Source organism: Asterias amurensis, chromosome 10 (genome assembly GCF_032118995.1).
Source record: "Asterias amurensis chromosome 10, ASM3211899v1".
Classification (NCBI taxonomy): Eukaryota; Metazoa; Echinodermata; class Asteroidea; order Forcipulatida; family Asteriidae; genus Asterias; species Asterias amurensis.
The window spans coordinates 7477573-7500862 of NC_092657.1; the positions used below are offsets into that span (position 1 = coordinate 7477573).

The 23290-nt window shown below is 37.4% G+C and overlaps 2 protein-coding genes across 6 annotated transcripts in view; one reads left to right on the forward strand and one right to left on the reverse strand.

Moving 5' to 3' along the window:
• The window catches only part of LOC139942581 (transcriptional adapter 3-B-like), a 31162-nt gene extending 13987 nt beyond the window's left edge, over positions 1 to 17175 (forward strand). Inside the window, exons 5-10 of the mRNA XM_071939438.1 lie at positions 1664 to 1925; positions 2054 to 2138; positions 2854 to 2968; positions 3436 to 3547; positions 6650 to 6843; positions 7997 to 17175. Of these exons, the coding sequence (XP_071795539.1) occupies positions 1664 to 1925; positions 2054 to 2138; positions 2854 to 2968; positions 3436 to 3547; positions 6650 to 6843; positions 7997 to 8128 (900 nt within the window). The 3' untranslated portion in view covers positions 8129 to 17175. The remainder of the gene's footprint in view (positions 1 to 1663; positions 1926 to 2053; positions 2139 to 2853; positions 2969 to 3435; positions 3548 to 6649; positions 6844 to 7996) is intronic.
• A 1248-nt stretch (positions 17176 to 18423) lies between these two features.
• The window catches only part of LOC139943324 (uncharacterized), a 55237-nt gene continuing 50370 nt past the window's right edge, over positions 18424 to 23290 (reverse strand). For 4 of the 5 annotated variants that reach the window (XM_071940152.1, XM_071940153.1, XM_071940154.1 and 1 more), the window contains 3 exons: positions 22534 to 22585; positions 20576 to 20716; positions 18424 to 19363 (listed from right to left, as the gene is read on the reverse strand). In XM_071940152.1, the coding sequence (XP_071796253.1) occupies positions 19253 to 19363; positions 20576 to 20716; positions 22534 to 22585 (304 nt within the window). In that variant the 3' untranslated portion in view covers positions 18424 to 19252. Of the gene's footprint in view, positions 19364 to 20575; positions 20717 to 22533; positions 22586 to 23290 lie in introns of those variants that run through there. The other variant, XR_011786800.1, reaches the window with a different exon arrangement.

Genomic DNA, 23290 nt, shown 5'->3' on the forward strand with positions numbered 1-23290 from the left:
TAACACCCCGTTAATGTTTCTCAGCTCCCTAGGGAGTATACAGCCCTGAGCTGCCTGTAAGGCACTTTTGGCTTTTCATTCACAATATCAACCTCTAACCTCGCAGGTACCCATTTATACCCCTGGAAGAAGAGAAGCAATTATAGTAAAGTATCTTGCTCAAGGACACAAGTGTCACAACCGGGATTCGAACCCACACTCCTGTGACTGCAGCAGACTTGAACTTGATGCTATTATTCACTCAGCCATGACACTCTCTGCTTCAAATACAACACATCCTCACTGTTTTCATGAAGAGGCAATTCTTTTGCCAAATATGGAGTTTTACACAATTTGGATGTTGTTACATGTATGACATCAACATTTTCTCAAGGTTTCCAGGGCTAAATACATTACCAGGATTACACAACAACCATTTTACCAAACTCCTGTTTTTGTGTGTTCACAAATAGCCACATGTAGATTTGCCATTTTTGTTTACATTGAAATACATATGCGCTGGCGCAAGGCTAAAAACAACTACTCTGTGTTTTGAGTTTTCTCATACACATGTACAGTCAATTTGTATGCTAAATTTTAAAGTAGTTTTCACGAACAGATACCCGTCACTTATGTATTGGTTTTTACGCGACACGCTGCAAGTTTTCTCAGAAAAAACAGCCTGGTCACACGAAGCATTACTTGTAGTTTTACAAGATGAAAAGTCCAGCATTGGCAGATCAGGCATGAGAATTTGCTCAAACCTCTATAAATAACCTTTCACTGGACTAAACACCTTTTACTTGAACGGATTAGTAAATAGTCAGAGAAAAGCACACTAGCAGGGTATTCAGGAGTATAACAATAGCGGGCATGGACTCAGAGATCTGAAATGCAGGCGGTAGTTTCCACTTCGTCAAGTTTTTGATGGCGGCAGTGGCTATGATGAGGAAACAGCCATCCTCTCCACACCGGAGCTCCAAAGATTGGTGCGTAAAGCGCTCGCCTCTCACCAAGGTGACCCCGGTTCGATTCCTGGCTGGGTCCATATGTGAGTTGAGTTGTGCATTGGTTCTCTGCTGTGCCGCAAGGGTTTTCCAGAACGCCCGGTTTTCCTCCCTCGGAGAAAAATCAAACACTTTCGATCTTGGCTGTGCTCCCTGGTCATAATGGGTTGATGTGGCTGGCAGCCAAAGGCGCCCTTGCATGCCTGCTTCTCGAACACGTTGTAGCCGCGTCCTTCGCAATTCAGCTCTTAGCTGCGAGTAAGGATGATTAGCCCCCAAATTATTACTATTATTATTATTATTATTATTATTTACTAGTCCGACCATTTACTTATCCCAGTCAAGTAAAAAGTTAATCAAGTAAAAGGTTATTTATAGAGATTTGAGCAAATGCTCATGCCTGATTATCGACCTTTTGCTAGTGCTGGACCTTTTACCTGATAAGTAATTGCTAGTTTTTATTTATACGGCCCATTGTCAGACCAATGCTATAAGACAGACCTCTGTGAATGAATGCACCCAAAAGGGGCTTTGTTTAGTTGTAGTGGTTCTGCTCCCGGTCTCTGCAATCTGAATCTGTACCTCCTGGTCTCTATCTTAAGCTTCCACCCTAGTTCTATGTCTCTAGGGGTTCAAGTAGGATTTAATTCTGACTACTGTTTGCTCATTTTCATCAGCAAAAACTGCAAGAATATGAATTCACTGACGATCCCCTGGCTGAGCCTGTACCACCACGCATTCCTCGTAACGATGCACCAGATAGATTCTGGACATCATTGGAACCATACTGTGCAGATATCTCAAGTGATGATATTAAAGTATTAGACGATATGCTCAAGACATCAGATGATGATATGGACTACTTCAAGATTCCACCATTGGGCAAACACTATGCTCTCAGATGGGCTCAAGAAGACCTGTTAGAAGAACAAAGAGAAGGTATGGCAATATATTCCCACTTGGGCAAACATTACATGTACGCCCTCAGATGGAGTTATGACGTTTTTTAATGAAAAAGTTTGAATGACTTTTATCTGACATTAAGTTATATTTTTATTCATTGAAAGGAAACAAAATTGGTGAGAAGAAGAAGAGCTCGTTGAACAGTGCAAACAGTAAAGAGGCAAAAGCACTACTCAAGAAAGCAGAGAGGTATACCTAACTAAGGCCCAATCCGAATTGGAGGCTACGGCTACGGCTACAGCTACGGCTACGGCTGATACTAAGGGTGTTGCTAAGGACGTCCTATACCTCGGCGCATGGTGATGCCGAAATCTAGCCATAGCCATAGCTGTAGCCGCTAATTCGGACACGGCCTAATAGACTAGTTAAATACAGAGTGCAATTTCAGAACATTTGTAAAACAAGTACAAAAAGAAGGTGCTCTCCAACCATTTTCAGGATGTTTGTCATATTACCACTAATATAAAAGATTTCTGTTAGAAAACTTCTACAGACACGTATGTACAAAATTGCTGCAGGGGTTTTCATTTTCGCTTAAAGAGGCCTATGTTTACAGTGGACAACACTATGTCGATTTGCATGTATTGTAGATCTTTAAAAACACAGTTATGAGACACAATAGTTTGTAAAAGCTTGAAATCTATCATTCTTGATCATTTACATTGGCCCTTCCAAGAGGTGGCATTTAAAGTACCTGTAAGCGCCACTTGCAAATCCAACTAGTTGAATTTGGTATAGTGGCTGGCTACATACCTGCAGCACACTGTCCTGTTTGTTGACCACCATTGTACATGTACCTCATCATGATGTGTTTATTGCTATAGCTACATCCATGTTCATGTATGCCAGCCATTTTGTACATGTTTACATGTGCTTTTGACATGAAAATACATTTGCTTTATAGTCGAGAAGAGGACATCTGTCCATTTGGTCCTCTGACGCAACGTCTTATATCAGCACTAGTAGAAGAGAACATTATGACACCTGTTGAAGACATCATCTCAGAAACAAACCTCAAGGTAAGCGGTGACATTCCAATAGTATCACGATGGTTATTGCTATAGTGCTAATTAATATTCATTGGTAGTCATGTGTCATGATAAGGCCAATCAAATTGTGGTTTATTTCTGATAACATTCTTTGGGGGAAAAGGGTAGTGAGGGGAAAAAATTGAAGTATTTTAAATGGACATTTCATTTGAGATGTTAGTTTATTTCATGAGTAAATGGGAAATCTAGATGCAATTTGTAGTGTTACATGTACAGTGTGTAGCATTGAAAATGTGTTATTTCTGTTCAGATGTTGTGGGAAAATATGTTTGATTTTATACAAAATATTCTGTTGCAAAAGTTGTACATAGGAGATTTCTGAAGGAACAGAAACTTGTTGTTAGTCATCCTGAAATCTAATCAATTTATTTTTTATCTTTAAAATTGTTCCTCCACACACGAATGAATCAATTATGATTGCAATGTTGACTACACAGGGAGATGGTAGTGAAGTGAAAGACGTTTCTTCTCCCAAGAATGGCAACCGATTCACTGTTCCTCATACAAGAGCCTTAGAAGCAAGGTTGAGAGAAGAACTACTTCATCTTGGTAGGACTAACATTTCTAGTTCTATAATAATAGTCATTATAATATATTATCAGTTCTTACACAAGTACAAGTGGAATACTGACAAATATGCACTTTTGCCACCCATATCTGAAGGCCGTGGGACGAAGACTGAGGGATGAAGGCCTAGTTGGATTAGGGATGCTGATTCCCTCAATGTGTTTGTATTCCATAAAACCAAGTGTGATAACTAGTTGTCATCCTACCTGCAACTTGAGAACAAGTTTATTAAACTCAAACAAAAACAATATAATCTTCATCTTAGTAGTTTTATTTCTAGATTTTGAACTTCATTTGATTTACATCGACAACATCAGCTTGCGAGCAGCTAACGTATTACAGAATAAAGAGGCTTTTTACTTAATGAACAATTAACTGTTTAAAATGATCAACATTCCATGTAAGATGCACATGTGTACAATGCATGTTGACAGATCAATATGCATGATGAAATAAATGTATGCGGGCATGTAATTGTTAGTAAATACTCATAAGACTGTGGACCAATCAGGAGTTGGATGAGAATCATTTATTGAAGTAGGATGAATGAGACTTACACCTGTTTCAGATAGCCGCTCCAGAGTAGCGCCAAACCAAATTCTGAATGTTATGTTAAGTTCGCCTGTTTGAAACCATTATTTACATGTATATGGTTGACCTACACGTAGAGTTGCTCCTAATCTATCTGGTTCGGCGCCACTCTGGCGCACCTGTCTAAAACGGGTGTTTAAAGGCAGTGTACACGTTTGGTAATTGTCAGATTGTCAAAGACCAGTGTTTTCACTTAGTGTATCCCATCATAAGCATAAAATAACAAGCCTGTGAATATTTGGGCTCAATTGGTCATCGACATAGCGAGAAAATGATGAAAGAAAAGACACCCTTGTTGGACTAATTTGTGTGCTTTCAGGAATAAAAGAACTTCTAGCTAGAAGTCTTTTTGAATATTTTAGTGAGAAATTACCTCTTTCGCAAAAACACTGTTACTTCAGAGGGAGTTGTTTCCCGCAATGGTTTATACTATCAACTGCTAGCCAATGCTCGTTACCAAGTCATTTTTTAAGTTAATATTTGTTTTGAGTAATTACCAAACGTGTACCTTCCCTTTAATGCCATGTATAATAATTATGAATCTTGTTCAATGTCAGGCCTAGAATTACACCCCGGCCACGACAGCCATGGCCGTTGATGCCCTTCCAACTGGCCGTGATGCCCCTCGAAAAATTACCATTTTCACGGCCAAAACTGCCGTGCCCTTTTTTCCCGTTGGCCGTCGTGCCCTTTTTTTACCCAAGCCCAAGATTTTATTATTGACACAAACATTTGTTTTCGGCCGACTACTTACGGCCAACAATATTAATCCAGGGAACTCTATAGCAGTCATGGTATTTAACGTTACAAGCGCAACGGAGATTCCACTCCCGAGTCATCGCACACGCTAGCGCTAACCTGCATCGCATATAATCCACACGCTCGTTTATCTGACGTCCCGATTTCACAAGGAACCAGTCTAACACAATCCATTGATCAACAGAGGGCGCTGTTGTTAAAATGCCCATAAATGGTATCCTCCAATTGCGAACGGACGAAATATTGTTGGTGAATGAAATGACTCTTGGAAATGTTTACGAAGGAATTTGCCAAAATAAAGACGCAAAAAGAGCATTTGGAGCGTTTACTTCTTCTTTTTACAAAATCATTTGGTGTCTTTATGAATAAGATTTGATTTATCATTATCTTGAATAACATATCTTATTCAAAAAAACTGTTCCATTGGGTTAACCACCCATAGGGAAACCTTTAGCCAATTTTTTAATTTACTTGTTTAATAAGGCTCATGACCCTTTCGATAACTTACTGGCCTTCACGCCTTCTTTATTTTAAAACTTTTGGCCTTGGTGCCCTTTCTACTGGCCTTGGTGCCCTTCAAAATTTGCCTATATCCAAGGCCAAAGTGGCCTTGCCCTAAAAAATTGTAATTCCAGGCCTGCAATGTGAACAAATTATTAAACACTCTGGCAGGAGTTTTGATAAATACAATAAATCATGACAAAACTTAGCACTTTATATTGATAAAGATCTTAATGCCGAGCATACTGAGTTTACTATGGAGATGGTTAATGTTGTAGTTATGCATTAAATTCAACAATTATTTAATTATCTTGTTTTGAAGTACCTGAAGCTGACTCAGTTACCAAAGACTTGCGTGTAAATGGTAATTTTTTTAAAAGCTCCCAAATATTAGTTTTAAACATAAATTGTGAATACGAGTCTTCAATTTCAGTAAATTATCAATAACAAGAAACTGTCATTGATATAATGATCACCCATTCTACATGTTCTAAGAAACTGTCATTGATATAATGATCACCCATTCTAAGAAACTGTCATTGATATAATGATCACCCATTCTAAGAAACTGTCATTGATATAATGATCACCCATTCTAAGTTTGTTTTAACAATCACACAGCCTCTTATTTTTGAAGGAACATTCACACATTTTGGATTTTCTAAGGCTGAATGTGAGTTTGCTAGCATTATACATGTACTCTTATTGTGGACCAACTGGGTTTGAGTAATGGTTTTTAATTCATGGGGTCCTGATGACTAATGAGAGCAGTGTCATCAGCAACGAGTCTGGTATTGATCTCCTTACTAGATGTCAATAATCAACAGCAAAAACAGCAATGGGCCAAGAACAAGGCCTTTTATTTATTTAAAAAGGGTGCCTGATTGTTGAAACAAACTTAAAATGTGTGATGGTTATATCAAAGACAGTTTCTGTCTTGTTATTGGTGATAAACTGAAATGGGAGACTCAAAGTCACAATTTATAAGTAAAACTGAAAGCTATTTTCGAACGGTTAAATATGTAAAATGAACTGTACATTCCATAGATTAGGATGTACTCGATAATGGATTGTTGTTGTGTATGAGAGGTGTTAGCTATTCTGGACCAGACCAGTGATTTTAACTCAAGGTTTTTGGTTTTGAGGTTTGAAGATGTACATGTAATAGTAGTTTGGGCATGATTGTCTTGAAGATGTACATGTAATAGTAGTTTGGGCATGATTGTCTTGCAGGTCTACTAGATGCTGATGATCCTGTCACAGATGACACTGATGATGAAATCTTAGTGGAGCTTGAGAAGAGACAAGCTGAATTACGAGCTCTATCTGCACATAATCGCAGCCAGAAGATGAGATTATATAGACTAGCCAAAGAAGAATTAAAACGCCAAGAACTAAGACAAAAAATGAGAGCTTGTGATAATGAGGTATTTGTACATTACATATTCATACTAGCTAGCACTTTGAAATACAAAGTTTGATATGAAGCTTCTCTTACAAGAAATGGTCAAAAAATTGTACATGCACATTATACAAATATTGACTGCTTCGAGTGCTATGGTTAAAACTATGACTCCCGAGGTGATCCCCAGAGCGTTCTATTTTGAAATGGAATGGTCCGGGGATCACCGAGGGAGTCGTAGTTTTAACCATAGCACGAGCTAAAGCAGTCAATATTTGTTTTATAACACCCTAACAGACTATTTATCATCTTCATATTGGGTTCGAGGTGGGTAAAAAGACATCTGGGTACTGCAGTCGTCAGACTATCACACAGCAAACGATGCACTATCACACGGCAAACGATGCACTATCACATGGCCGCCGTCTAGTAAAACTAAGACATATCATGTGACGCCCTCTAAACCAATGAAAAGACAGTATATTTGTAAGGGGTGTTAAATAAACATGCAACTTTGTTCAATAGTTGTTAAATTTGCATCGGGATGAAGAATATTAATTCTGGTTTTACCCATATACACCGATGTGTGTTAGCACTGTATACTCGGTACTTTCCCGATTTCTGTGAACAATAATTACAGGCAGGCTACTCGAGTGGGATTTGAACCCACGACCTTTGCATTTCTAGAGCAGTGTCATACCAACTAGACCACTTTGTGTTTGCAAAACAAGAGGAATGGCATGAACACAAACAACTGGCAGTGTTTTGGGGTGATTTGTCTTCTTCTATCTCTTGAAGACACAGCATGTTGGTTAAAATGTTGAGAATTAATTAAAAGCTCTTCTCGGAGCCAAAAGAGATTTTCTTTTATAGTTGTGGCTGCATGAGGTACAAGAAATCCATCTTAACATGCAGAGCCTCAAAATGTTTTACCATTCTTAATCTTTAAAGTTGTCTGCCAAAGTAAATGATTTCTGACCAGGAGTTTGGGAATGTTGATAACTATCTAAAATAATGCCTGAACTAAAAGGGTTTTACGAGGAATTACATTCAAGTGTTATACTGTGCAATGTATTGTAATTAAAGGATACATGTTTAGAAACAGTTAATAAGTCATAGAAAGTTTTCTGATCATTCATCGGGTAATTACACCTATCACAATTTTGTTTTCACTTCAGACCATGGATGCATTTCGTCGTATTATGGCTGCAAGGCAAAAGAAGCGCTCCCCAACGAAAAAAGAAAAAGACCAAGCTTGGAAAACTATCAAGGAAAGGGAGGGACTTGTAAAACAGTTGGATACAATGTGAACTTGAAAGTACAATCGCTGTCTGTACCAACAATCAACAATGTGAACTTCAAGTGACAATCACTACCTGTACCATTAATGTGAAGATGAAGTGGTGTACAAACCCCCATCAAAGCACATACTGGTCTTCATCTTGGCACATTGGTTGTGGCTGCATGAATCACAAGGAAACATGGTATACTGGTATTGAACTATTGGGACATCCTCTCATAAGCCTCATTTGTAGAGCAAAATGACAAAGGCAATTCCAAGTTCATTTTTGTTTGGAGGAAACAAATTGTTGCAAAGTGAGTGCATGCACTATAGAATGTACAGGCAAATGATTAACATTCCGCTATTCTGAGTGTACTCAAAAGTAAGTTCACTTGACTTCCGGTCGTGTATACAAAACAGTTGTGCATGCAGACATCATCTGGGCCCAAATTCAAAAAGCTTGTAAGCACAATCTCTTGCTAAGCACAAACACACTTTTGCAAATAGGTAACCAGTCAGAATACCATTAAGTTCGATTGCTGTGACTGGTACCCAAGTTAATTCTTGTTATTAGAATGTTGTGTTAGCATCTTAATAAAATTATGCCCAGGGTCCAATTTTATAGAGCTGCTTAAAGGTAGTGGACACTATTGGTAATTGTCAAAGACTAGCCTTCACAGTTGGTGTATCTCAACATAAAATAACAAACCTGTGAAAATTTGAGCTCAATCGGTTATCGGGGTTGCAAGATAATAATGAAAGAAAAATAACCCTTGTCACACGAGTTGTGTGCTTTTAGATGGTTGATTTCGAGACCTGAAGTTCTATAAATCTAAGGTCTCAGAATCAAATTCATGGAAAATTACTTCTTTCTTGAAAAACTATGGCTCTTCAGAGGGAGTTGTTTCTCGCAATGCTTTATACCATCAACCTCTCCCCATTACTTGTCACCAAGAAAGGTGTTATGCCAGTAATTATTGTTACCCAACAGTTTTCTGCTGATCATAAATGAGTAGGATACCAGTCACAAATTGCACGTGTGGCATGGTGTTTGGCTGGTTACCTTATTCTGGTTTATATGGTTTAAGGTTAGCATAATTTGGAGGCTTTATATAGCTTCTTTTGTGCTTAAATGCAACACTATGAAATTGGGCCCTGGTCATGACTGGTTAAAGCAACATAAATAACTTTAATTTCTCCTAGGCTGGGACTTGTTGTTTTTCAACACATAGCTCATGTATAATGTATGTAGCTCTTCCTTTGTTATTTAAGTACCCAAAAAGAAAACTGACTGGGTACATTTTAAATAATTTAGGGTTGAACAAATACACAATACTACAGTGTGACTTGAACCCTGCAACCTCTGGATTAACATGCTAGCACCAGGCAACTAAGCTACATGTGTCTATGCCTTATGTTTAATAACATGTTCGTTAAGAAGCCATTCAGTCAGTAACTTCCCTTCAACACACCCAATTTAACCTGGTTATGATAAAAGTAAGAAACAAAGAAGGTCATCACATTTTTGGAAGAAACACGCAGTTAAAAAATGTATGTGTGTGTGGATGTCATGATTTGCATTCATTGGCATGTACATGTACATATACATGAACCAATATACAATTGTTGCACGCTGTGATGGGGTCCGTGGAGTTCTGTACACCCGAGGGGGAAAATGGCACCCGAGGGGAAGCCATTTTCCCATGGACCCCAGTCACAGCGTGCAACAATTGTTTTGTTAAACCTTGGTAACATTGTTATTCCTCTTCTCGAAGTTCTGCTGTCATTTTCAAACATTAAAAAGACGGAGCAATGCATAGTTTTATCATGGTTTAAAAAGCAGACGAACAGTTCAAATAAGAAACAATTCTTCACCTGTTCCCTCGAACCCGGTGTGTTTCTTACAGCGCTGGAAATCGACCAACGGTGGGAATGATCAAGGTGATGTACACCGTGATGTACATTGGTGTACATCACTTTTCATGTTACCCGGCGCACTGTGCATTACACGTAGCTCGCATCTTTAGCCATGGTACAGTACATGCGTATTTGTTGCACGGCACTATACTTGTTATACCTCGGTAACAAATTGTGAAGTTTGATTGGTTGAGAACCAATCACATGATGTGAAACAAATATGTTTGTTATACCTCGGTAACAAATTGTGCACAGCGGGGCAGGTAACACAAGTTTTATTAACCAGTGTACATTACCTTGATCGTTCCACCATTGTTTGATTTCCAGCGCTGTACAAAACAGCCCCGGGTTCGAGGGAACAGTGAAGAATTGTTTCTTTTTGAACATCCGTTTCTCTGCTTATTAAATGAAAACTCTGTTGTATTAATGTTTGAAGATGACAACAGAACTTTGAGAAGAGGATGTTACCAAGGTATACCTCAGTAACAAACTGTGAAGTTTGATTGGTCGAGATTGGTCGAGAACCAATCATGTGACGCGCAACAAAAGCACATGTAACATGGCTCGACGGGCCAGGTAACATGAAAAGTGATGTACACCGGTGTACATCACCTTGATCGTTCCCAGCATTGGTCGATTTCCAGCGCTGTGTGCGAAACAGCCACGGGTTCGAGGGAATTGTTTCTTGTTCTTCTGCTTATTAAACAATGAATAGTCTGTCGTAATAATGTAACATGTTTAAAGATGACAACAGAACTTCGAGAAGCAAGAGGAATAACAATTATACAAAGGTATAACAAAAAAATTGTTGCACGCTGTGACTGGGGTCCATGGGTTTTGTACACCATTGAGGGAAAATGGCACCCTCGGCTTCGCCTCGGGTTCCATTTTCCCCCTCGAGTGTACAAAACGCCATGGACCCCGTCACAGCAATTGTATATTGCAAGCTGTGATGGGGGGTCCATGGGTTTTGTACACCCTTGGGGGAGAAAATGGCACCCTCGGCATCGCCTCGAGTGCAATTTTCCCCCTTGGGTGCACAAAATACCATGGACACAGTCACAGCATTCAACAATTGTATATTGTGTGTGGTATGTCATGATTTGCATTTATTTACATGTTGGAGAACAAAACATGCAACATGTACAGTACACGCATAACTGGTCAATAATGGAGTCAAATATCACATAAAACACAAATCAAATAGTCACTTTCACAATGTAAGGTCAGGTACATGTACATGTGTTTTTATTTAACTGAGTTGTATTTTATTAAACGTTGCATTAAGCTCTGTATGACTGTAGGCAAAACAAATATGGATGTGATATTTGAAAGTGTACCCTATTAGTTATCACAGAAGTACAATACTGACTGCTTCCCATGATCCATAATGTGTGTGGACACACTTTATTATCATATTCTATGAGTATGTGTGTGATGATAAATTTATCTTCAAGCAAACATGATGCTCAGACTGACACAATACATGGTGTTGAAACAGCTTTAAATTTTGCCCATACTTGGCTTACAATAGCACAATACGTTAAATTAGAATGGTGCAATACACAAGGTGTGCTACCGTGCCGTGTGATATACATGTACATGTAGGTTTATATCACATCTCTTGTTGCTTTGGGCCAACCAATCAGAATTGAGGAATCAAGTTTGCTTGAAGATAATAAGAGAAAGGAACCCAATGTCATTCCACTGCTCACCAAACTCTACATGTTCATCAAACTTACTATTCATTGGTGTCGTGTAAGGTCATGCCATACATGTACGTACAGGATCAAGTAAACATTACTTGCAAACCAAAGTGAGTTTCTTGTTACTGCATATATTTATCTAATCATAAGCTTCAATTTATTTGAGTTTCATGATATTGGGTTACAGTCTTTTTAAGGCTCTGCATTACTACAATGCCCAATTTCAATCCAAATTACATGTACGACAACATCTGTACATGTACTTTATGTAAAAGTCCATTTTCAAACTAAAGTACATGTACCCTTTCTTTAATTCCTACATATATTAAAGGCAGAAAGGTACAGGACTTATTGTAACCATGTGAACTCTGGATGAAATGTAGGCAAAGTTGGACACTAAAAGCTCCTTAACACTTTACCTGAACAAATTTTTAAAAAACTACTCAATCTCTATTGACATTTACTGCTACATGAATGTGTATTAAAGAATACATTGTTTTGAAATATTTTAAACACACACCCTTCTTTTCAAATGAATACATAGTTTTTTAGGTGGTTTTGTTTTTACCCAAAATTAACCCAAGAACGTTGCAATACAATATTTGTGCGATTCTACACAATTAACACAATAACATAATAAATTAACAATACATGGAGGAATACATAATTGCATATATGCAATGACCATGCCTGATCTTTCTTGCCACTTAGCACAAACACTTTGCATATTTCTAAACTTTAGTGGCTTACTTACTTGGACTAATGTCTTGTCTGACAATCCAATCAGCATTTCTGTACTCACTGGATTAAGATGCAAGACCAGACTTAAGATGAGTCTTGTGTCCATCTCCACCAAGGACATTGCTTGTTATCCTTCATGAAGATGAGGAGGTCTGACTGTCTGATGACCACTCCAATTACATTCAACAACCAATGGATAAAACCAATGGCCAAAGTGGTATCTAAATACCAAGACAATTCCAATCCAGTTTGCATAATACTAGGAAATAATTGCTTCATACACAAGTCACAGTGTACATAAATCATGGTTCAATTTATATCAATAATGCATAGATGTAATGAAAAGAAACTTTACTTCACATTTTTCAAACTTATTGTAGTTCCTGGTAAAGCATTAATTATTTGTATTACACACTGTCAAACTTATTTGACAACAGTTTTTTTTGTTAATAAACCTGATTTTCGATTGATGTGTGATTCTTTCAGGGTGTTTTTATTTTATTCCAACATCTTGACTGAGTACAACTGCTATGATAAAACGTTTGTCATGTAATGAATAAAAGACTGGCACCCCCGAACAAAGATATTGACAGAATAGGGACACCGCCAACATAGGGCTAGTGTAGCTCAGTTGGTAGAGTGCTGGCGTGTTAATCCGGAGGTCGTTGGTTCGATTCTTTGTTCAACCCAAAAAATCAATAAATAAAAGCATCTAAATTCTTCTCTTGATGTACACAATTGACAGCGAATACCATGCAGTGCAATGTTCATGTACAAGTAAACACAATACCTCTAGATCTTGTTTGCATAAATATTAATAACTTCAGTTTTGACCTACTGCACATGTTACTCTCTAGCTGGGTGTCAATATCAAATACAGTATTTTTATTATTGAAGTGCAATTTACATACAATATTGGTACATGGTTTTAACAATCCGGTTATTTGTGCCAGCACAAAACTGAATCTACTCGCAGTATTTACAATAAATAAATGGTACATGAGACTGGCAACCTTAGACCAAACAATAGATCCATACACTTACAGCTTCTCATCAATAGTGTACATATACATATACATATACCTGCCAATGATGTATATTATTGCTGCATCTAACTGTTCAATCCATGTGAAATACAAAGTGTTCAACATTGACACATACATGTAGATGGGAACAATCCTTATGTCATAAGCCTACATACATGTAGATGGGAACAATCCTTATGTCATAAGCCTACATACATGTAGATGGGAACAATCCTTATGTCATAAGCCTACATGCATGTAGATGGGAACGATCCTTATGTCATAAGCCTACATACATGTAGATGGGAACAATCCTTATGTCATAAGCCTACATACATGTAGATGGGAACAATCCTTATGTCATAAGCCTACGATGGGAACGATCCTTATGTCATAAGCCTACATACATGTAGATGGGAACAATCCTTATGTCATAAGCCTACATACATGTAGATGGGAACAATCCTTATGTCATAAGCCTACATACATGTAGATGGGAACAATCCTTATGTCATAAGCCTACATACATGTAGATGGGAACAATCCTTATGTCATACATGTAAGCCTACATACATGTAGATGGGAACAATCCTTATGTCATAAGCCTACATACATGTAGATGGGAACAATCCTTATGTCATAAGCCTACATACATGTAGATGGGAACAATCCTTATGTCATAAGCCTACATACATGTAGATGGGAACGATCCTTATGTCATAAGCCTACATACATGTACATGTAGATGGGAACGATCCTTATGTCATAAGCCTACATACATGTAGATGGGAACAATCCTTATGTCATAAGCCTACATACATGTAGATGGGAACAATCCTTATGTCATAAGCCTACATACATGTACATCAGAATTCCGCAGACGTAATTTCCCACTACTTGTGTATTGTTGCAATTTTTACTCTATCCCAGTGCACATCACAAATACACTGCCCTGTTTCCTTACAGGAACATTACAAAATAGGTTTTTGCTAACGAAACAGTTACTTGCAGTGTACATGTACATGTAAGCACTTAATGAAACCCACCATATAGATAAACGGACATACATTTGTACATACGTACATGTATGTTTGAGAGCGATCAAACATCTGGGTCACAAGAAATTAAGGGGAAAAAAAACAATTGAATAAAATGCTTCTTGAGCGTTAAAACTCTAAACAGGAAATTAGTTTTATTTAAGTATGAGAATTCAGACTGAAATATTTTAAGGTATTTTTTCTATAATCATAGATAATTAAGTTTTATGTAAATATGTGATCTAAGTTTTTTCGTAACAATTCTGTAATGTCCCTTTAACCATGTTAACTGTAAAAAAACAGGGTCTGACTTTGAGTATTCACCATTTCATATTGATCTGCACAAACTTTGCATACAGACAATGAAAGAGAGGATGGAGACAAATATGGGTTGATATACGTAGAATGGCAAGCATACATGTACAATGTACTTATTAATAATGCACTTCACAGCAGGCAAGATTACTGCAACCTGGCAAGAATCAACTGTAACATTATACTACAATTCAATTAAAAATATATCTTGCAAACTTTATCTTAAAATATAAACATTTCCGAAAACTAAAATAGTTGGCTCTTTCTAAATACCAGTTTAAATTTTACATGGCAAGCACATATGTTATCAGAAATCTTAAATAAACATAGTATCAGTTTCAACAGTTAATACTGCAATAGTGTGGCAGTTTCATGAATTTGGAGGTTAATTTTTGTACACATGTTTAAACATGAAAACAAGCAGAGTACCATCTCTGTCATGATTTGGTAGCCATTTTTCTAACATTAATTAGGTCTCCCTTTTTCAAAAAGGTGAAAATATTTGGTTCAATTTGTGGCTATTTGCTAGATAATACATTGGGAAGTAATCTAGAATTTTTGTAGTGTGTGTCGTTTGAGGTTACCAACATTTAAAAAAGGGAGTTGTCAAAAGTGCTAAATTTATAGGTCCCCTATTGGCAGTCCTTTTCTTTATAAAAATGGGGCCCATTTTGCACAATGATACTACACATATCTGGAAGTAAGACCTGCAACTACATGTAAGCATCATGTGCCGGGTCAAACTCAAGTGATTAGAAAATGATTAATTCAATTTGACGAAAGAGTGTGTTTGGCCCAAACTATTGTTTAAGTTCAACACAGCACAGCTTTTAAGAGATGAGCTTGTCAAATCCTGTTGAGTCGAGAAAAGCTCCGTTGGGAATGCATGTCCAAAATTTGAAATACATGTATGTCTTGTGAGCATTTTATAATGTGAAAGTTCTTGATAGAATTGAAGGCATGCTGTAGCTGGGAGTGATCTGGGATGGGATACAACTCCGACTGTTTTGGTACAAAATACATGATTGGCAAGTTTCATTACAAAGTGCACAACAATTCCACTTATCTGCTCAACTAAGTATCCATATCTAATAAAAATCCCATTTATGACTCTGGCTTGAAAGGCATGTTTTAAATTGACTCTAGATAACAAATAACACATACATGTGTAACAATCAACCAGTTTTAGCAATAGTTTAGAGTTAAAGTTTAAAGTTTGCTAGTTACAAAAATAGTGCAGACAGCTATCTGACAGGTCAGATGACAATAGTTACAGCCATCAGACAAGTAAGATGACAATGGTTACAGCCACCTGACAAGTCAGATGACAATGGTTACAGCCACCTGACAAGTCAGATGACAATAGTTACAGCCATCAGACAAGTAAGATGACAATGGTTACAGCCACCTGACAAGTCAGATGACAATAGTTACAGCCATCTGACAAGTAAGATGACAATAGTTGCAGCCACATGACAAGTCAGATGACAATAGTTACAGCCATCTGACAAGTCAGATGACAATAGTTGCAGCCACCTGACAAGTAAGATGACAATAGTTGCAGCCACCTGACAAGTCAGATGACAATAGTTGCAGCCACCTGACAAGTCAGATGACAATAGTTGCAGCCACCTGACAAGTAAGATGACAATAGTTACAGCCATCAGACAAGTAAGATGACAATGGTTACAGCCACCTGACAAGTAAGATGGCAATAGTTACAGCCATCAATAAGTTTCCCCTTTTTTCTGCCGAATTACCTGAAATACAAGAATGCATACCCTCCATAGCCAGACCATAAGTTTTGAATTACTATTATATATACATATGATAAACTTGCATGTACTTGACAGGAATGTACCTGCTCTACTTTTATGACATAGAGCAGAATGATAACTAAATAACACACCACTTAACCATAAGGTTTCACATTTACACACATTATTTCAAACACAAACCATCAAAAAAAGAGCCACTTAATAATGTCTATAAAGTGAATGTTCACATTTTAATGAAGTAAGACCTGGTAAAATAAATAAATAAATAAATAAAGAACCACTCCAAAACTTCCATCTGTGCAACAGAAACATTATTCTGCAAACAAGAAGCAGACATCCAATAAATCCCACAGATGCAGCAGAATGGACAGGCACCTTAATGTGCCTAAAATCTGGAGACACGCTTAATGTTGCTTCAATGCAACAGACACCCTTCATGTTGCTTCAATGCAACAGACACCCTTCATGTTGCTTCGCTGCAACAGACACCCTTCATGTTGCTTCAATGTAGCAGACACCATTCATGTTGCTTCAATGCTGCAGACACCTTTATGTTGCTTCAATGCAACAGACAACTTTCATGTTGCTTCACTTCAATGCAACAGACACCCTTCATGTTGCTTCAATGCAACAGACACCATTCATGTTGCTTCAATGCAACAGACACTCTTCATGTTGCTTCAATGCAACAGACACCCTTCATGTTGCTTCAATGCAACAGACACCCTTCATGTTGCTTCAATGCAACAGACACCCTTCATGTTGCTTCAATGCAACAGACACCCTTCATGTTGCTTCAATGCAACAGACACCCTTCATGTTGCTTCAATGCAACAGACACCCTTCATGTTGCTTCAATGCAACAGACACCCTTCATGTTGCTTCAATGCAACAGACACCCTTCATGTTGCTTCAATGCAACAGACACCCTTCATGTTGCTTCAATGCAACAGACACCCTTCATGTTGCTTCAATGCAACAGACACCATTCATGTTGCTTCAATGCAACAGACACCCTTCATGTTGCTTCAATGCAACATACACCCTTCATGTTGCTTCAATGCACCAGACACCCTTCATGTTGCTTCAATGCAACAGACACCCTTCATGTTGCTTCGCTGCAACAGACACCCTTCATGTTGCTTCAATGTAGCAGACACCCTTCATGTTGCTTCAATGTAGCAGACACCCTTCGTGTTGCTTCAATGTAGCAGACACCCTTCATGTTGCTTCGCTGCAACAGACACCCTTCATGTTGCTTCAATGCAACAGACACCCTTCATGTTGCTTCAATGCAACAGACACCATTCATGTTGCTTCAATGCAACAGACACCCTTCATGTTGCTTCAATGCAACAGACACCCTTCATGTTGCTTCAATGCAACAGACACCCTTCATGTTGCTTCAATGCAACTGACACCCTTCATGTTGCTTCAATGCAACAGACACCCTTCATGTTGCTTCAATGCAACAGACACCCTTCATGTTGCTTCAATGCAACAGACACCCTTCATGTTGCTTCAATGCAACAGACACCCTTCATGTTGCTTCAATGCAACAGACACCCTTCATGTTGCTTCAATGCAACAGACACCCTTCATGTTGCTTCAATGCAACATACACCCTTCATGTTGCTTCAATGCAACAGACACCCTTCATGTTGCTTCAATGCAACAGACACCCTTCATGTTGCTTCGCTGCAACAGACACCCTTCATGTTGCTTCAATGTAGCAGACACCCTTCATGTTGCTTCAATGTAGCAGACACCCTTCGTGTTGCTTCAATGTAGCAGACACCCTTCATGTTGCTTCGCTGCAACAGACACCCTTCATGTTGCTTCAATGCAACAGACACCCTTCATGTTGCTTCAATGTAGCAGACACCCTTCATGTTGCTTCAATGTAGCAGACACCCTTCATGATGCTTCAATGCAACAGACACCCTTAACTATGATCCAATATAATCTTTAAAATAAATGTTACTTCATTCTGTATACCTTGTTTCTTTTATATAGATTCATAGATATTATTGCACTTCTAACTAGTTTTACAATAAATAGAATACATTTCACTTACCCACAATGAAAATTGCTCTAAGTGAATACATTATAAATAAATAAATATATTTTTTAATGCGTAAATAGTTTTGCATACATGATCTGTTTTAAACAACACTTCATCTGCTCAACATTTAAGCCAGAAGTTACTTTATCACAATAATGGATGGCATTAAGAACCTTACATAGAGATGAAGGCAATCCTACACCAATGTTGCACAGTACAACCTAGTCATTGATGAGTTACCACCATGGAATATCTTGTGTATACTCTGTATTACATGGACTTGTCATACTTGCCAGAGTACTCTGGTTTGCTGGAGATACAAGAGTTTGGGCATGATTCATTGCATGTATTATTCAAGTTCTTTGTTTCCCTTCCTCCAGGCACTAGATAGGATGATGACGATACATACACAATTCTTCCATAATAAATATTTGCAACGTCCTAACAGTTTTGAGTTAGGTTATTGCAATGCTGATTAGACAGAGTGGCTTCTATAAAGAACTGGCAAGTGTTGATAAGGTAGTAGTACTGGCAGGAGGCAAAACATTTGTTTCAAAACTCAACAAGTTCAAGTACTTTTGTTGATGGGTTGAAGGTATCTATAGGGAAAGCAGCCAGTGTGCTTCCTGGTACATACATTAACCCAGCCACCATCTTCACCTGATGTTTGAATCACAACCTAAAGGCAATACAGACCAGAAAATTAAGTTAAAATAAATCTACTTTTAAACATCAAACAATTTTGATATGTTATTTTCCACATGATTCAATATTACAAATATGAAATGTCAGGATTCAACTTACTGTAAGGGAAGACAAACATTTAATAGCAATAAATGTGCAAAATCAATGCTGTGCATTAGTGCAGAGTGCAGAACCATCAAATCACACTGGAAAACAATGTAACATATCCTCATGTAACAAACCCAACATATGTTTAGGACGTGACTCATGTATCATGTTCTTGTTGTGTATCTTTTAAACTCAAATCAGCCCTCTGGCTGCCATGTTTGAATTTTTAATGAACCAATAATAATAATAATAATAATAATAATAATAATAATAATAATAATAATAATAATAATAATAATAATAATAATAATAATAATAATAATAATAATAATAATAATAATAATAATAATAATAATAATAATAATAATAATAATAATAATAATAATAATAATAATAATAATAATAATAATAATAATAATAATAATAATAATAACAAACCCAACATGTGTTTAGGGCATGTCTTTGTAACGAACCCAACATATGTTTAGGACGTGACTCATGTAACATGTTCTTGTTGTGTATCTTTTAAACTCAAATCAGCCCTCGGGCTGCCATGTTTGAATTTTTAATAAACCAATAATAATAATAATAATAATAATAATAATAATAATAATAATAACAAACCCAACATGTGTTTAGGGCATGTCTTTGTAACGAACCCAACATATGTTTAGGACGTGACTCATGTAACATGTTCTTGTTGTGTATCTTTTAAACTCAAATCAGCCCTCGGGCTGCCATGTTTGAATTTTTAATAAACCAATAATAATAATAATAATAATAATAATAATAATAATAATAACAAACCCAACATGTGTTTAGGGCATGTCTTTGTAACGAACCCAACATATGTTTAGGACGCGACTCATGTAACATGTTCTTGTTGTGTATCTTTTAAACTCAAATCAGCCCTCGGGCTGCCATGTTTGAATTTTTAATAAACCAATAATATAATAATAATAATAATAATAATAATAATAATAATAATAATAACAAACCCAACATGTGTTTAGGGCATGTCTTTGTAACAAACCCAACATGTGTTTAGGACATGACTCATGTAACAAAGCCAACAAGTGTTTGTGTATGATTGTCTTACCTGGTCTTTATTGAGATTGATTCCATCTTTGACATCTGCTGCTGCTTTGTGTGTATGTGTTACTCTGACAACCCTTTCCCATGGTTTCAGTGATGTCACACAGAAGGATGGGAAAAAACCACATCGACCATTCACCTCACCCTAATAGAAACACATGCAGGCAAAGATGTTTACAAATCACAATCACTGATTTAATATCACAATTCAATCTGATTGCATTGCACCATGACCTGATAATTGTTTGCATTTCTCCATCACTGATTCAATATCAACATTATAAAAGAACCATAGTCTGGTACATCAATGTGATTTCTGGAATGAAGACCCAAACCTGGGCCCAAAATCATGGCTCTGCTTACGGCCAAATTCTGTGCTTCCATCACCTACATGTACATGTACGCAATAGCTGTGTAAGCGGAGAATGTCTGGTACTGAGGAGTCTGCACTCACACAAGTCAAAATTCCCTGCTAACCTGTGAAATACGCTTGACGTAAGCACAGAATGGACCCTACCCATGAAATATGCTAATTAAATTTACGCATGCGTATAGACCCTGTTGGTTGGCAATCGCCATAGAGTTGTGCACTAAGCAGACGCGCAATCGCGTCTGCGTCACGCACCCATTAGCCGTGTACAAAACAGCGCTATGTTCCCTCATTTTGCCAACCAAAACGTTAGTGCGCACGCGCTATGTGCAATTTACATATTTCATGGGAAGGGTCTATTTCCTGCTTCCGCAAGTGCCAACTCTTTACTTACAGTAAGCAGAGCGATGAAGCTCCATAGAGGGAATTGGACACTTTCGGTAAACAGTATTGTCCAAGGCCCACACTTTGTGTATCAAAACTTATATATAAAATAACAAACCTGTGAAAATTTAGGCCCAATTGGTCATCGGAGTCGGGAGAAAATAACGGGAAAACCCACCCTTGTTTCCGCACGTTTCGCCATGTCATGACATGTGTTTAAAATAAATCCGTAATTCTCGATATCGAGAATTGATATTGTTTTAATGTTTTCTCAAATAGTAAAGCATTTCATGGAATAATATATCAAGAGAAGTCTCCATTACCTTTATGTAAACCCTCAAAGTCACTTGTAAATCTGTGAACTTTTTTTCTTTTTTCTTTCTGTTCCGAAAGTGTCCAATGGCTTTAAACATAAACAGAGCTAAAGAGTAAAATCACCTCATTAAGGTTCTAGTACAGTCACAATTAAACCTGGATGATATCAACAAATTTGACTGTCGATATACTGTCGGATAAATATCGCCAATGTGGCTCAATCAAATGCAGTAAAACATCACTGAATTAATATCCATATTTAATGAAACGGACCACATTTACATTTTTGAGTTGAATTTCACTAGTTCTAATTCAATTAATTCATAGTTTGTACCTCAATCCATTGGACCATAATGTACAATGTGATCTCTAAAAAGATGTAATTTTTATTCTGATTTTTTCTTTTGACATCACTAAACATGTGCAAGTTACATGTACGTACATAAACACATGTACTTTGTAGTACGCACGACGTGACCCTGACAACGCAGTAATTGCTGGCCAAGGGAATTTCCCCTACAGCTACGCACCCACTGCAACAAGCAGTTCATTCATACCCTAATAGTAAAGTATAGCATGCTTAAAAATCATTTCCGGGACATTTCAAAGCTAAATAGTCTACAAAGGTGACATTTCAATTAAATATTTATCAATTAACAGACAATATTGTCTTTGAGTTACGAATACCGTCTCTGCCAAGACATTTCAATTAAATATTTATCAATTAACAGACAATATTGTCTTTGAGTTACGAATACCGTCTCTGCCAAGACATTTTAATATTTTCAAAACCAACATCAATATTGACGGTGTTTTCCTCAATATTGTGTTGTGACGCTATTATTGTGATATCATCCTGGCTTTAGTCCAGTCATTGGCTAACAGATCCTTACCTTCCACCACTCTGTTTTCTTGCTGTCAGTAACCTGAACATGTTCACCAGCCCTGTAGCATCAACAGAAATGTACAATTCATTTCTAATCATATGTAATTCAATCAAGCTAATTCAATCAAGTCAATTGGCGGAAATATCAGTAAGGAGAAAACAAGCCCAAAACAGGCTGCCAAAAGGATTAAAATATGTTCAATAAACAACTCAACTTTTAATCCCTTTTTTTCTGATTCATTCTCTTGCATCTCTTGGTGTTCCTATTTTCAAAACTTTTGATCCAAAAGAGGTATCAACATGGGGTTTTAACCATCTGAACAGCCACAGGAAGAAATGTACATGTACATGCTGAACCCACTGGGCACGATCAGAACGCAGATGGTATTACGGGCAAGTTACTATGTGTAAGGGGCACAATTCTTGTTCTAATGGTTTGAACAGATGAATATGTTCATTCATACATCATGTGAAGATTACATGTACATGTACATGTATTCAAAGAATTCAGTTTTTGTGCGAATTATTATAGGTCCATAAAGACTAATCTGCCAGCCCACACTAATTTCAACCCCTGACTTTACACACCCAGAAATCACTACAGTAATGAAAGAGTGATGTTTTAGAGTACATGTAGTGCACAACAAATGGATCGATCCACACATTTTGTAGTTATTAAATAATAATGAAGCTGGAACTTCCTCCCGGCACCTTGGCTACTCCAAAGCATAAACTATTCCTTTCAAATGTATACAAAAATGTAA